Raw genomic sequence first — 16039 nt, 5'->3', positions numbered from 1 at the left:
GCCCCTCCCCCACTCACTCTCTGTCTCTGTCTCTCAAAATAAAATAAAGATACTAAAAAAAATTTTTAAAAAGAGTGTGAGGCTCAACAGAAGACATGACTCTTTATAGAAAGAAAATGGGTTGAACCTGAAATAATTGGATAAACCATTCTGTAATGGATATCTTGTTATCCACAGCACACACACACACACACACAAAATCTATCCAAGTTGTTTGCTAACTTATCTACATGGGAAGAATTCATGGGCTAAAAAACATATAGATAGATAGATACATAATTTGCCACAAAATAAGGTACAACAGCCATTCTCACTTACGGAGCCCAATGTTATCATCAGTCCCTTGTATTTCCCAGATCAAATCTCTGGCTCTCAGGTAATGAAGAAACAACACCAAACTACCATGATATTTTTCTTACCAAATACAAAGGCAGTACCTTTACTTTTGAGGCCAACGGAGAACATTTTCTTTCTTCTTAAGAAACAAAAACTTATAATTTAGAGAAGAAAAATCACCCAATTATCTAAATTTTTAGATCAGTCAATGGTTTCTCAGAGAAAGAAATTTCCTCAAATACTAATAATTGAAAAGAAGAAAATCAGTATGCCAAATCTGATCAGAGACAGTTTTTGAAATTTTAAAGTTAAGGATCTGGACCAATTTAGCCTTGACAGTCAAATTCATAATTTAAAAGGTGTGTGTATACATATATGTGTGTGTGTGTGTGTGTATACACACACACAAATACAGGTCCTCTTATATGTAAATGTCTTGGATTATTTCTCAAATATATCAGCACAAAACTGCCTCCATAATAGACAAACTCCATCCTATGGTGGTTACGAGCACAGACTTTGGGGATAAACGCTCTAGATACAAATCCTAGCTCCACTATTACTATTAGCTGTGTAACTTTGGGCAAATTATTTAATCTCTCCATACCTCAGTATCCTCATCAGTAAAATGGGGACGATACTACCATCCCCCCTGGGACTGAGAGGAGACCAAGTAAGTTAATACTGGTGCAGTGTTCAGAATAGTGTCCAGCCCCAAGTAAGCACTACATAGGTGCTTTAATACATAAATAAGTGAAAACATGATTAATGCATTGGCTCTGAGGGCCAAAGACAGCGTGTTGGGGTTGTATGAAGCCATGCTGTTCCGAGCACATTTTTCCCTCCTGCTTGCTAAGAATTTCACCTACTGGTGACAGAAAGGAGGGAAATTCAAAGCCATACCAGGTATCAAGAAAAAAGGTCACTGGGATGAAAGTCCTTAACTCTCATTCAAAAGAGCCAGTGTTTTGATTTCCCCCAAAAGGTCAGGGAAGAAGGCAGGAAAAGAGAGGGAAAATAAAACAACAATAGCAAAAAATTATTCAGAAAACCCTGTCACTGGGAATATGAGAACAAGAGGACAATTGACTGCTCGTGGCAAACTGGAGAAACGTATTTCAAGGTACTAATACAAAGAGCCTCAAATGTGGTTGTGGACATCTATGCAGTCCATACAGTTGTAGAGTTTCTGATCTTGATTTTGGCTGAGTTAACCAAAGGTTAACTTTACCTTTGACAAAGGATTCAATATGAAACACGTGTGCCTACCCATCAGCCTAAGCTCACAAACACCTGAACAGCACCAAGACCAAACTCAGGTGGAACCACTGGGTCAAGGCTTAGGCCAAGTACAAGGCACGCCCCCCGAGGCATCACCACGGACACACATGGATGTGCTTCATTAAACAGTGAAAACCATTACCCTAGTGTCTTCTAACTCCCTCTGGAGTTTGTCAGCTTTGGTCTTTTCAAAGAGCAGGCTCTGTTCAAGCTCCTTAATGCGGGCATGCTCCAGTTTGGTCTGCGTCTGTTAGTAAAAAGGAAGAGGAAGAGAACACAACAGTGCCACCATGACATGCCAGCACAAGAGGAGAGAGAGCGGCATGCAGGCTGAGCCACCAGTACCTTCCGCCAAAGGATGAACAAAAAGGGGAATGGAGAGGGGCAGAGGATGGACTGAAATGGGGAGGCTGGGGTGAGGATGAATGCTATGGACAAAAGGATGAGGTGGGCAGGGGACACAAGCTAGTCTACTGAGAAAGAAAAAAAATGGAAACACATGAGGCAAGATGAAAAGTGTCAGATGCATGCAGCCAAATATAAGTTATATTGATAAGTGAAGTTTATCAGCACAAATTAGAATAGTTAATATTCCCCTAAACTATCATTTTCCCTCCTCCCCACAACAGCTACTTAACAACAATGTGTATGTAACTTACTCAGGGACTCTGAAAAGTAAATTGACCCTCAAAATGATCACTTGCTAATCCCCTAAATATGGAAAACATAATGTCATAAATCTTACAAGAGTTCAGCGAGTCCCTAGAACAGATCCCAGCACTCCAGCACACAATTTGATATGAACAAGTGTGAAACGTTAAACCTAATGAAGGGAATCTAGAAACAAGAGCTGAGAAAATCACACCGGTGGCCTTTGCAGACATGAGCGAAAAGGGACTGACATTTTTAGCAACATTTCCTAATTCCTTAGTTTCCTTCCAACAGTGGGTTTTCCAAAAACTATTTGTCACCAGGGAAAAAAGGAAGAGATCATTTTACAAGGAGAAAATTCAGTAATAATTATACTACATCCCTGAGACTCAGATTAGGAGAGAAGTTTAGAGCTAACAAAGGGCTCATTTTCTCAATCCAGGATGAAGTAGTTATCAGCTCAGAAGTGAGAAATGGTGGCTCAGCACAAAGGTATCATTGGAGCTCCATGCAAAAGGAGCTGGTCAGATCCTAATGTGTTTCCAAACTCCAGAGACTCCTCATCATTACTTACTTAAACATTAACTGATGGAGAACCCAGAAGGCAATCTCTTCTAACAGCAGAGCCTTAATCAATTTGAAATCATCTAGGTATCTGTCTGAATGTACCTCTTTCCCTACTCACCTGTCCCACCCAACAGCATAATCAACTGATAAAACCTACTGATAGAGCTGCTCCCAGAAGCTCCTACTTACTTATATTAAGTATCTTGTGGTTCTAACTGGTCAGATCTATCTCTGGACAATTATGGGCAATGAGAGGGGCGCCTGGGTGGCTCAGTTGGTTAAGCCTCAGACTTCAGCTCAAGTCATGGTCTCATGGCTTGTGGGTTCAAGCCTCAAATCGGGGTCGGTGCTGACAGCTCAGAGTCTGGAGCCTGCTTCAGATGCTGTGTGTGTGTGTCTCTCTCTCTCTCTGGCCCAACCCCACTTGCACTCTGTCTCTCAAAAATGAATGTTAAAAAAATTTTTTAATTATGAGCAATGAGAAAATGACAACAAACTCTAAATAAAGTAACAGAAAGTAGTACAGAGCTTAAGTAGAAGGTGGAATATTTTACATTATAAACATCCTTACTAACTCCATGGTTCTCTAGGGATTTCAACACATTCAAAAGGTCACTTTGCTTGTGAACAAGGTATAAATCATCATGGAATATTCAAAAGGTGAACAAAAAAAATTTCAATTTCTTCATCTACTTCAGCTCTTTATACTCAACAAAAATAATGAAAAAAAAAATTTGAAACCTAACTGTCTGGATAGTCCCCTTGGTCCACATGTGCCTTAGACAGAAGTTGTTCAATTTACCTGCTTTTACAAGAAAAAAAAATCTAATCCAGATCTACGTAACTGGGGTCACAGCCTCAAGATATGAACAGTAAAACTAACAGTAAAAAGCAAAAGGCACCAGAACTTTTCTTCACCTCTTGACTCCAAGTTCAGTGTCCTTGGACTGAAAGGTCACTAGTTCCAGATAAAAAAGCAAGTATCTACTGCAGTGTGACCTTCTTCCCACTCTGAGATCTTCCAGATGACTGCTGTACCTCCTTGCTGGCCGGTATGCACACAAACCAGCTGGGACTCTGCACTGTGTCTGAGCAATCAGCAGCAGGGCAGCAAGAGACCCACGTCCACGCCACGGTGTGCGGCAAAAATGTTACCCTGGACAGGACAGCCCTCCTTTTCAAAGTATTCCTTTCTCCCAGGAAGACAGAGCAACCCAAGAGGAAAGTCCTGGGACGGGGACGGAGAGGGAAAGCAAAGGCTCTGCAAGAAGCACACAAGAAAGGCAGGAGGGAGGTCCCATGCAGACTGACACTGGATGCAGCGGGAGCCTGTTTTGGGAGGACAGAAGAGACCCAGATCACTGAAGTAGCTTCACAAAAAGGAAACCTTCAGAACGCAGGCTCTTTTACAAGCTCGGTCTTGAATTGTCTATTTCAGCTGCCAGGTGGGTGGTTTAATTTTATTCTCTTATGGTGGTAAAACAAAGCCAAAAGTTTTTAGGTCCTTTCAACTGGCCTCCCGGCTGGCAGGTGCACAGCTCACAGGGCGCTTTCAAGGCCATTTAGTGAGATGTGAGCTGGGTGTTTGATTTTAATCAGAGGGAGGAAGAAAAAAAATACCTACAAGCCCGGTAGCACTGCTACTAGAAAAATCTCATTTCAGTAATAACAAATTTAAAGCACAGTGTCTTCACTGAAGAATGCGCTCTCTACTTTCACCAACTAGGGAAAATACTGCAGCCAACAAGCAGAGGCTTGAATTGTCACCTGCACTGGCAGGCATTGGCCAGCAGTGGGAGCTCAGAAAAAGGCAATCCGTTCCGGCACTCAGAATGTTCTTCTGCTCTCTTTGGAATAACATTAGACCACTTGGGGAAACTTTCCCGAAGAATTTCTGTAATCCCTTCAGCTAATGTGTTTTATGCTATCACATTCTTTTAGCTATCATTTCTTTTGGAATAATTTTATTAAAATTAGAAGACATTATGAATTAAGAGAAGGCCAGGCACCCAGATAAAATCCTTTTTTTTTTTTTTTTTGGCAAAATTTATAAGCAAACATTTGCTTATGCATTAAATACATGGATTTATAGAGCTTAGTCATTACATACAATTTCTTCAGGATACAAACGTAACTGCTGTGAAAGCCACATGCACAGAAATATTAAGGTCAATGTCTCAGGTCAGATTACACAGTTAGTATTTGAGTATATCAATAAGCATTTTAATCTGTCATCAATCTGTGTTAACAAGGGAAATTTCCACACAGTTAAGTGCCCTCTTACATTCTCAGGATCTTCAGAAATCTGGCTCTTTTGCTATCAGTAAAAAAAAATAAAAGAATTAAGCAACAACACAAGGAGAGATTCCACTAAAGTTTCCATATGTGTTAGGGTTTCAATATAACTCTGATTAATTTCAAGTGAGTTTATCAGACAGACTACACCAACCCAGTGGTGATGGAAAGATTTTAACTTGCGCAAACACTGGGCCGTGTTCCCCATGAATCAGATGATGATATGAGACTTTGGGGTGTTTTTAAATGGATGAAAACAACACAAAAGTTAACTAAAGGAATGTGACTGTATATGAAATGAGTAAAGGAGGTAACTATTGAATTATTCATAATCGATTAAATTCTGGGCCTTATAAAACTAGAACTCAGAAAATGTTTTCCTTACTCTCTGTTGTTGACTGTAAAGACAATTTCCAAAGGAATCAGAGTTCCTATTTGGAAGAGCTCCTGAAACGTAGGCATGGTGTGGCCACTGATAGACTCTTATAATGTATATTCTTAACAAAATGTAATGTATACGCTTAATAAAAATGTATATTCTGAAGCTGCACAGGCAAGTGCAATTTTTACTAAAATACTGCTGATTCAATACCAAAAATCTGCAGAATTTAAATAATTTAACAATCTGTATTTGTCATATATCTAGCAGTGGTTTAAAAAGCATCAAAATCAATTAATTCTGGCATCTAATTAAAAAGTATGAATAATTGTTAAAAGATGAGCAACTTGATGCTAAAGATAATCTCTTAAGTTTATTTAAAAGTGAATTTATAAATTAAGTTTATATAAAAGTGAATTTAAACTATGCCATAGAAGTCAAAGAGGCTGAAATACAAATTGATCTTGTTTCATCCTCTGGTAATTACTTTAAAAAAAAAAACAATTACTAAAACATACATTTATTCCTTTTACAGGGTAATGAAAAATTTATCCTGCTTACTTGAAAAGCAAAACTGAGATAAAGCAAAAAGCTTTGGTTTGCACTATTATGATGAGGTTAAAAATGCCTTTTAAAATGCCATTCTTGGGTGGCTTAGTCGGTTAAGCGTCCGACTTTCGCTTAGGTCATGATCTCGCAGTTCGTGGGTTCGAGCCCCACATCGGGCTCTGTGCTGACTGCCAGCTCAGATCCTGGAGCCTGTTTCAGTCTGTGACTCCCTCTCTCTCTGACCCTCCCCTGCTCACGCTGTCTCTCTCTCTCTCTCCTAGAAATAAATAAAACATTAAAAAAAAAAAAGAAGAAGAAGAAAAAAATAAAATGCCATTTCGGGGGCGCCTGTGTGGCTCAGTCGGTTGAGCATCCGACCTCAGCTCAGGTTATGATCTCATGGTTCGTGGGTTCGAGCCCCATGTCGGGCTCTGTGCTGACAGCTCAGAGCCTGGAGCCTGTTTCCGATTCTGTGTCTCCCTCTCTCTCTGACCCTCCATTGCGCTCGCTTGCTCACTCTCTCTCTCTCTCTCAGAAATAAATTTTAAAACATTAAAAAAAATTTTTTTTAATGCCATTTCTGATCATCAGAGGCACATCTAGAGTCTCACCTGGACACACTGCTAGATTTATGACTTGATTAACTCCACTTCAGGATTTTGGATTTTGAAGCATGAGGAAACAGTAGTAAAAATCTGACTGGGCCACTGGAGTTGGGACAGCACCATCACAGGACAAGGACGGCCTGGCACCTGAGCTGCAAGCCAGGCCCACAGCCCGGCCGCCCAGAGCCGGGGCTCCTTCCATTTCCTCTGCTGCCTGCTCGGGCAGGACCGTACTTGTACTCATCAGTACCGGTACCCAAACAAGCTGTAGAGAGCTGGAGGGATTTTACCTCAAGATCGCCTTTCGTGATGGATTCTTCCTCAACCCGGAACTGAAGGTCCTCAACCTTCCTGTGGAACAAAATCAAAACAAAGCACTTCAGTAACCAAGGAATATCTTTGGCTTACCAGAGCAAGAATCTATAATCAGTGCCCTGGTGAATGTAACAGATGATGGTGGAAGAAAAGAAAGAAATCTATTTTTAGGCACCTAGTTTATAAATCTAACAGCTCTTTGTTATTTAGGAAACTTCAAAGTTTTAGCCAGATGCTGATTCCAGGAGGCATGAGGTAAGAGGTGAGAGAAATCAACTGGTTTTCTTCTGTCACAGCCACCACAATGAAACTAATCAAGACAAGATCAGCCTAAAGGGAAAAGGTCTGATTACCACAGGAATGGGTTTGAGATTTCAAGTCTGTAATTTCTTTTTTCTTTTAAAAATTTTTTTTAATGTTTATTCATTTTTGAGAGAGTGCAAGTGGGAGAGGAGCAGAGAGAGAGGGAGACACAGAATCCGAAGCAGGCTCCAGGCTCTGAGCTGGAAGGCACAGAGCCCAGTGTGGGGCTGGAACTCATGAACCAAGAGATCATGACCGGAGCTGAAGTTGGATACTTAACTGACTGAGCCACCCAGGCGCCTCTCAAGTGTGTAAGTTCTACTTTCCAATAACAGAATATAGGGGGAAGTGGCACAGAAAGCAAATCTCTCTTGGGGCTCCTGGGTGGCTTGGTCATTAAACATCTCAGCTCAGGTCATGATCTCATAGTCCGTGAGCCTTGATTTAGGTAAGCATGAACCCCAACCTCCACTTTGGGTAAAACATGAGTCCTGGGTGAACTCCACTTTCTCTTTCTCTCTAACCCTGTGGGATTCTATCTGCCCCTCGCTCACTTGCAGAAGGGAGGGGAAGGGGAGGGGAAGGGAAGGGAAGGGAAGGGAAGGAATCTCTTTTTATACCACCCCACATCTGATATTTTATGGTGAGGTTAGCTTAGCGGGCTACCCACACAGAAAGCCCCAGAACAATACTAGTTCCTGTTCTAAGACTGGGAGAATGAGATTATTAACAATTTGAGAATCTCAGTTACATTTTTCCCCTACCTTTTAAAATCTCTAATTTGGGTGTGGGTTTCAACCAATGCTGTGACCAAGTCAGTGAAATAGGACATCCTGAAGACTGACAAAATCCAGGTAACATCCATATTACAAATCTTCACAAAATTGAGTATAAGGAAGAAAAGGGGACAAAGTTCATAACCTAGCTGCAAAAACCGAAACTACGCAACTCACTAGCCTTTCTGGCAAAATTAAGAATAAAAAAATCAGGGCAACTGGGTGTCAGTCAGTTAAGCATCCGACCCTTCATTTTGGCTCAAGTCATGACTTCATGGTTTTTGAGTTCAAGCCCCACTGTCAGTGCAGAGTCTGCTTAGGATCCTTCTCCCTCCCTCCCTCTGTCCTGCCCCTGCTCACGCATGCATTCTCTCTCTCAAATAAATAAACATTAAAAAAAATTTTTTAAATAAAAATTCTACTCTGTTAAATCAGAAATACAATCGCAGCTGACACCCCTCAAGCTCACTGGGAGGGTGGGAGGACATTTGCCCTGCCCAGCAGTCAGCAGATCAAGAGCTGGTTTAAGAACCAAAGCAAATGGTACTGGTGCCTTGGTATTCAGAAGGGCCTAGAAAGGCCTGTTACTCTATTTCATTTATTTGTAGCCATTTTTAGGATGTGAAGAAAATTTCCTACGTATAGTGTTTCTCCTTCTTGTGAGAAGATAATTCTCTTGGTAAGAGACTGTATTATATTGCCACCGTATCCCCGACCTCAGCGGTGCCTCAGACCGTCCTGAACATACAGACCAGATGGCTACTGAATTAAGTTGCTGCCATGAGAAATGACAAGATGGTGACATTAAATGCAAGACAGGACAAATATCCTGTTGTCCAGGAATGTTCCAATGGTTTCCATGCAGAAACCTTGTTTCAGAAACTGTTAGTTCACAGCCTCAAGAACCTTCAAGAACCAAACTTGCTTTCTCTGTCTCACACCATTTAGCATCTGATTCCATCCTGACCTGGATAATCCTCTAAGTGCTTTACATGGAAGTTTTGTTTTCCTAACAAGGCACTGGGTTTCTCAAGGACAGGGCTCTAGATCATTTACCAGACAGACGAGTTTTATTTAGATACATTGAAGGTGTTTCATAAATACTTGGTACTTGGGGGGCTCAGTTGGTTGAGAGTCCGACTTCAGCTCAGGTCATGATCTTGTGGTTCATGGGTTCAAGCTCGGCATTGGGCTCACTGCTGTCAGTGTGGAGCCCACTTCAGATCCTCTGTCCCCACTTCTCTGCCCCTCCCCCCTCAAAAATAAACACACATTTAAAATAAAAATACACATACACGCTAAGTAACACAGACACACAATGTCTTCTCACCAAAAATGGTTCCAGGAGGAAGCAGGGTCTGAATCGACTTCACGACACTAAGGACATCCTCAAGAGGATGCTTGGCACACAGTAGGTGCTCAATAAACAGCTTTTAAATTAAGCAGGCCATATCTAGGTAATTCCAAACTTCTCAAAAAAAAAGTCAAATCAAAGCAAACCCTCCCAGCATAGTAGGAAGAGTTGAATTTCTACTGAACACACAGTCATTCCTTTGGTTCTAAGGGTTGACACCTTATTAAGAATGTTTTCCTAAGGTCATTTAGAAGGAAAAGGCCACGCTTGCACTAAGGAACAGTTTGAGGTCACCTTTTCTCCTCCTCAAGTTGGTTGAGAAGCTCCACCTTCTCCCTGTCAGCAGCCTCCACCATTGTTCGCAGCTGGTCCATCTTGGCCTCCAATTCCAGAACATGCTGAGGAAGGCAAGGGTGTCAGTGAGTGGCCTCCCTCAGACCCAGACAGAGGCCCAGGGATGCCTCCAAAGAGCTACAGCTAAGTGGTACCATTATGGGTTGCCGTGACTCTAAAACCTTTTCACAGTGAAATGTTTTCTCTAATCTTTAATAGGTTACTTCTTGGCCGCATTCCTGGAAACTAGATGATGAAAAACCACACCATTAAAGCAAAAGAGGGCAATGGTAAAACAACGCTCATCTTTTTACAGCTGACACGCATACAAAAGGTAATCTACAAAACAGGAGTTGAAATCGTTGGTGAGGTCCTGGTAAACAAGCTTCCCCTGACACAGGCCACGGGACCTGGATGTAAAGACCGAAGGACTAGAGTAGACTCAAGAAGAACAATACTGCGTCTTTATGATGACACAAAGTGGTACCCCAGGTCACAGCTTCAAACAAGCCTAGCAAAGACATTTCTACGCATTTCCAGTGCTCCCAAGACTAGCTCCCTGGCTCCAAGCACCAGGTCCGCTGCTCAGCCTCCTCCCTCAACTTAGAAAGCACCACCATCTCCACAAGCTCAGCTTAGAACCCATCACCATCTCCGAAACAAGGTCAGCACCAGACTTCACCTGGTCGTGTCCGTCCCGGGCCAGAGCTAGCTCCTGCTCTATTTCCCCCACGTGGCTCGTGGCCTTGGCCACCTCCGCCCTCTCTAGATCCCGTTCAGCCAGCAGCTGCTCAATGTGCTGCTGCTTCTCCTTCAGGGCCTCCTGGAGGGCAGTGGTGCCGGAGATCTTCCTGGCGTAACGGGAGGAGGTTTCAGTCAACTGCAAAGGAAAGTTAAAGAAGTGAAGGGCGATGATGCTATCTGGGATGCAAGGAGGGCGCGAGGCATGCATGGCAGGCATCTCCTCAGCGAAGCGAAGGTGCTGCCCCTGCTCCCAAGCTTGCCAATTATTAGGAAAAGCTTTTCATCAAGGAAGCAAGACAGCATGTGCCTCCTGACTGAAAATTTCACAAACAACATACCAATGTAAGAGGTCGTGGAACAATCAGAAAGATGTTTAGAACGAGAATAAGTGGCTCAAATCAAAGGTACCCTGAGCTCAGCTGACAGGGCCTTATAGGAATCTAGAAAAACTCCACAAACCCATTTAACAAGCTTCCATTTCCACCTGAGCTTCATTAGTAGATATCTTCTTCTTATGACGTTTTGGTCAGTCTTTCGCTCCTCAGACTTGAGGTCGAGACTTTTTTTCAACTTTTTCTAACTACCAGTAAGTAACCAAGAGGTCATCCTTGGAGCCAAAAACGGTCCTCTTATTGATTAGATGGCTGGATTTTTGTCAGGATTTTCTTCATCTTTCTTTCAAAATGAAAGGCACAGACAAAAAAAGAATGAAATCCTGCCATTTGCAACAATGTGGATGGATCTAGAGAGTATAATGCTAAGAGAAATAAGTCAGAGAAAGACATACCATATGACTTCACTCATATGTGGAATTTAAGAAACAAAACAAACGAGCAAAGGGAAGAAAAAGAGAGACAAACCAAGAAACAGACTCTTAAGAGAACAAACTGATGGTTACCAGGGGGACAGGAGGGGGGATGGGGGAAACAGGTGACGTGGTGGGGATTAAGGCAGGAACTTGTGAGGAGCACCAGGTGTTGTATGAAGTGTTGAATCACTAAACTGTACACCTAAAATTACTTTAATTAATTTTAATTAATGAAATTTATTAATTTAAATAAGAGCTTTTTTAAACAAATGAAAGGCAGAGGAGATCTCACCCAGGAATACAGAATTTGAAGACCTGAATCCCAATCACCAGAGAGATTTACGAAAATCAGATGAAGAGGAAAACTCTATCCACCTTCAAAAGTGCCTGTGTGTGGGCCAGTCCACGCATGAGAGAGGGGGAGGGGGAGAGGGAGAGGGAGAGGACATGCAGAGAGAGGAAAAACAGGGAAAGAGAATCTGTGGAAAAAGAGGAGGGGATGGAGGGGAAAGGGGGAGCAGAGAGGGAAGCAGGAGGAGTTGAGAAATAAGGGGGAGCAGAAAGGCAGTGGGGAAGGGGTGAAGAAAGAAAGCTGCCGGGGTCCTCTGTTACTCTGTGCTGTTTCCCATGCTGAGGCTAATCTAAAAACACGGAGAAAACAACCTCCTATTATGGTAACGGATAATGTGGGCAAGTTAAACAGCATTCTTCCAAGTGAGGCTCCAGGGGCTGGGAGGGAGTTCAGGAAAGGCCTCATCCCTTGGCAAGTATTGTCCAAGGCCTTTGACTTAGAGATCAGATCGCTGCATCTGAATCAAGTCGGCCCTGACTTCATCTCCTGCTATCAAAGCCTCATTTGCTCTTCATGAGTCTATGTGAGCCCTCATCCAGGAGGCAGACAGAGAGGGGATCTGTCACTAATAGACAATTTTGGGCTTGATTGGATTCCTTTACTCTTAGAGTTTCTATTTCTGCTGTTTCTCTTTCGTGAAATTTCTTGAATTACTTAAACATATTAGAGCAGGGGGGAATGTTCTTTTAACCATCTGACCTTGACTCTTCAATTTCATTACATGGTTCAAATTATACTTTCTTATACTAACGTTTCTTCCTGGATACACTAACTCTGAGGTTCCCTGCACAGAGATAACCCAGGGTGCTGAGCCAAGTCACCGAGCACTGGGGAAGATTTTCAAATTTCAAGGGAAATTTGAAATTCAACAACTGTTGGACACCATGAAAACTACCAGCTTGGGGCAACGGAGTTTGAGGCAAATGGACTACATTCCTTTTGATAATGTTTCTCTCCAAAGCGAGGCCTTGGCTGCTGCCACTGACGAAAAGCTAGTACTGTGCAAAAAATCACGGTGTCACAGGAAAGGAGGGTGGCAGTGTTCAGTAGACTCTGGGGTTTGACATGCATGCGCAGTGCCCAACAGAAACGTACAACCTAACAGTAAGCATGATTATTTAAGAATTAGCTAAAAACACTTTTTTTCTCTCAACGTGTATCATTCTTTTTGAACAACTACTAACTTGCTAGAACATAGATATTAACTTGTTTGGACTTAGTTGCTTCATAAACAGAACTGCTAGCTATTTCTTCCCACCCTGGGGCCCTATGAAAAAATGACACGTAAGGGGCTGAGAAATCAGAGCGTTTGGGCATCTCTGTGCTCAGTACTTCTGGAGGACTATACTGCAGTCAAGAAATCATTAGACCTTTCCATACATATGCATGGGATTATGCTGGGGAGATATATTTCTAGAAAGTCACTTTTTCTGTATTTTTGGCATATTCTTTTACGGTGATTTTTGGTTTAGAAACTACAGCCACCTCTATAAAGATATACAAAAACAAGCTGTTTTACAAGATAAGAAGATTCCTTTCTCTTTTCTCACTTCTCTTCACTGAGTGAGGTGAACTAAGACAGATCAGAACTCGTCTGAAAAGAGGAGAGTTTAGGGGAGAGCAGGGAGAGCTTGGTTGTCTTCCAAAGAAATGGACACATACAATTACAACGTAATAAAAGTTACTCAAGAAAGAATTCCTAATCTACAGAAGACACTTCCATGGACTTGTTCCTGGATTAGCAAAGTAGACTAGATGTCCATTTGAGTTTGCTGAATGATGCTTTGTCCAAAGAGGGGTGGCTTCACCTCTACGTCATTGCTCTTAACAAGCTTTTCTTGTAAAAGTCCATTCGTAACTTTTCTGTTAAAGATGTAGACTTTCTTTTCATATGCAAACTATGAAATAGTCCAAGCAGGTGTTTATTTTACCTGAATTTAAGAGAAAGGAAGTCCAGCTGGCCGGCAGAGGAGCACTCCACCCCGACCCTGCACTAGAAGGAAAAAATCCTCCCCCTTTCTCTTCCCAAGGACAGAGAACCATGGAAGAGAAGGCAAAAGGAGACCACGGGCCAGCAGCCTTACTCCCGATCACACCACTTGGCATTCTCCTCCTGTCTGTAGTTTATGGTCATAACACAGAGACAAACCTAAACAGTATGTGCCTCACTTGGAGTAAATAAGTTTACTGGCAGGAGATGAGCCAAGAAGTCATTGTTCTGATCCTAATAAAACACTGTATTAACAAACAGAATGAGCCACCACTGCCTATTTTAATTCTGATCATTCTATTTTTACTGATCTAATGGGGAAAGGAGGGAGAGAGGAAGCAGAAGGGAGAGGAAGAGATGGAGAAAGGAGACACAGCATGGCACATCCCAGCATCTTTGCAAGTTGTTAGTTCCGCCCTGTGTCCTCTGGCGCAAGACAGGAACACCCCACACACTAACCGCTCTCGGTAGGTTAGACTGTATTAATATACTACCTAAATTCTAAGAACATGGACTTCTCTCAAAATACTTTAGTTCCTCAAATTGTTTCAAGTCAGAGACCTAAGTGGTTGAGGAAAACGATCCCTCCCGTTTTCCTGTCATTCTTGTGCCCAAAATAATTTCAGAGAAAATCACCCATGTTAGATTCAACAGTAGTTACTACAGACTCACCAAGAAATAGGTACATCTTACAGCCTTAAGAACCTGAGAGCAGAGTTCAAAACTCTACTTCAAAATCTGTCTTCTTGCTAAAGCTTTCCTTTATCACATCTGGAATGGACCTCCAACAAGCTACAACTAACACTCAGTACAAGGCAAGTTAATAGCTCCTAAAGCAAAGCAGGTCCACCAGCAGCAGGCATTCATCGTGCCTGGAAGGGAGAGGCATGCAGTGAGGGTGGGGAGGCTTACTAATCCAGTCCGGCTGGGCTTGCTGCTCACGGAGGAGGCCACTGAGCTCATGGAGCTGAGAGACGAGGCAGAAGGGCTGCGCTTCAGGCTGGCAGGCGTGGTTGCCATCACTCGCCTCACAGCAGCAGCCTTGGCTTTGGCAGGTGTCGTGGAAGGGAAGCCAATCTTGGTTACTTTGTGGACAGGAGCAAACAAGCCATATTTGGGCTGGCACTGAAAATACCTTTAGAGAATAACAATAAAAGCAGTGACCAAAAACAAAAAACAACAACAACTTAATTACAAGAAATAACTATAACCCAAAGCATAGTTTTTTGGTTATAACTCATGACTGGTTTGCTGTGAATTCTACCAGTAAGCCGATCAACCAGCATGTAGCGTTCACATGTAGGTAGGCTGATAACCTCCATGATATTTTAAAAAACATACTAATAAATAACAATATGATACACAGAGACAGAATTACTGGTCTCTTACCAAAGATCTACTAAAGTACAAAGGGAATAAACAGATCTACTATCCTATAAACGGGTAACAGTGGGGTTCAAACTATGATGTGTCAATCTAGGTTCATCAGCTGTAGCAAATCTACCATGTAGTGCAGGATGCCGATAGTTGGGGAGGCTGTGCACGTCGGAGCAGGGGACATATGGGAACTCTGCACATTCCTCTCAATTTTGCTATGAAACTAAAACTGCTGTAAAAAAAAAAATAATAAATTGAATGCTTGTTCAGAGTCTACATAGATGCATTACATATTACTAAAAGAGACAGTCAAAGGAGTATCTCCCGTTCTGGTGGGGGAAAACATCAGTGAGTCTTAGGAAGTAAAAGTGCAGCTCTTGGTGAGATCTGCCTGACTGCATGTACTGCAAGAGGGAGACAAGATTCCAACTCCAAACAAACCTGGTTCCAGCAACAGCCCCATCATTCTTCCCAAGAGGCTCATCCAACTCCACACCACACCATTCCCCCTTGGCAAAGTCTGTCTCCCCAAGAAACCGGACTACGCCAGCCTTGGTGCCACCAACCTGGAAAAAAAGAATGTAAAAAATAGAGATGAACAGAATTCCATAGCTTCATCCTTTGCAGTTGCAACTGATAATTAAGGACAGGACTCTCCACCATTACCCTTGACAGCTTCTTCTCTTTGCCTTCTCTTCACCTTTTAAAGAGCTTTCTCCAAAGACTGGCAGTTTACCTGAGTGACTTACATTACCAGAGTGATCTGATATGTTCCAGTAATGAAATAGCCTAAGTATATGTAGTCGTTGGGCTCTCCTCCAAATTAATTCGTCCCTTCATTAGAAATACTTTATTATTCCAGAGAGATTTCCCTTTTTCCAAATTAAGAATTTGCGGGAGCCTGGGTGGCTGAGTTGGTTGAGCAACTGACTTCGGCTCAGGTCATGATCTCATGGCTCGTGGGTTTGAGCCCCACATCAGGATCTCGGCTGTCAGCACAAAGCCCACTTCGGATCCTCTGTCC

General features: G+C 42.4%; 1 protein-coding gene across 1 annotated transcript in view; it reads right to left on the bottom strand.

The window, feature by feature from the left end:
* The window catches only part of CLIP1 (CAP-Gly domain containing linker protein 1), a 108765-nt gene that overhangs the window by 49817 nt on the left and 42909 nt on the right, over positions 1-16039 (bottom strand). The window contains exons 4-8 of the mRNA XM_077747952.1: positions 15457-15581; positions 14551-14773; positions 10427-10624; positions 9706-9809; positions 6954-7014 (exon numbers count right to left, since the gene is read on the bottom strand). Coding sequence (XP_077604078.1) covers positions 6954-7014; positions 9706-9809; positions 10427-10624; positions 14551-14773; positions 15457-15581 — 711 coding nt within the window. The remainder of the gene's footprint in view (positions 1-6953; positions 7015-9705; positions 9810-10426; positions 10625-14550; positions 14774-15456; positions 15582-16039) is intronic.

The sequence above is a fragment of the Crocuta crocuta genome, unplaced genomic scaffold (assembly GCF_008692635.1).
Source record: "Crocuta crocuta isolate KB4526 unplaced genomic scaffold, BGI_CrCroc_1.0 scaffold29, whole genome shotgun sequence".
NCBI lineage: Eukaryota > Metazoa > Chordata > Mammalia > Carnivora > Hyaenidae > Crocuta > Crocuta crocuta.
Note: the sequence above shows the minus strand (reverse complement) of the source record. Positions and strands in the feature narration are given on the sequence as shown.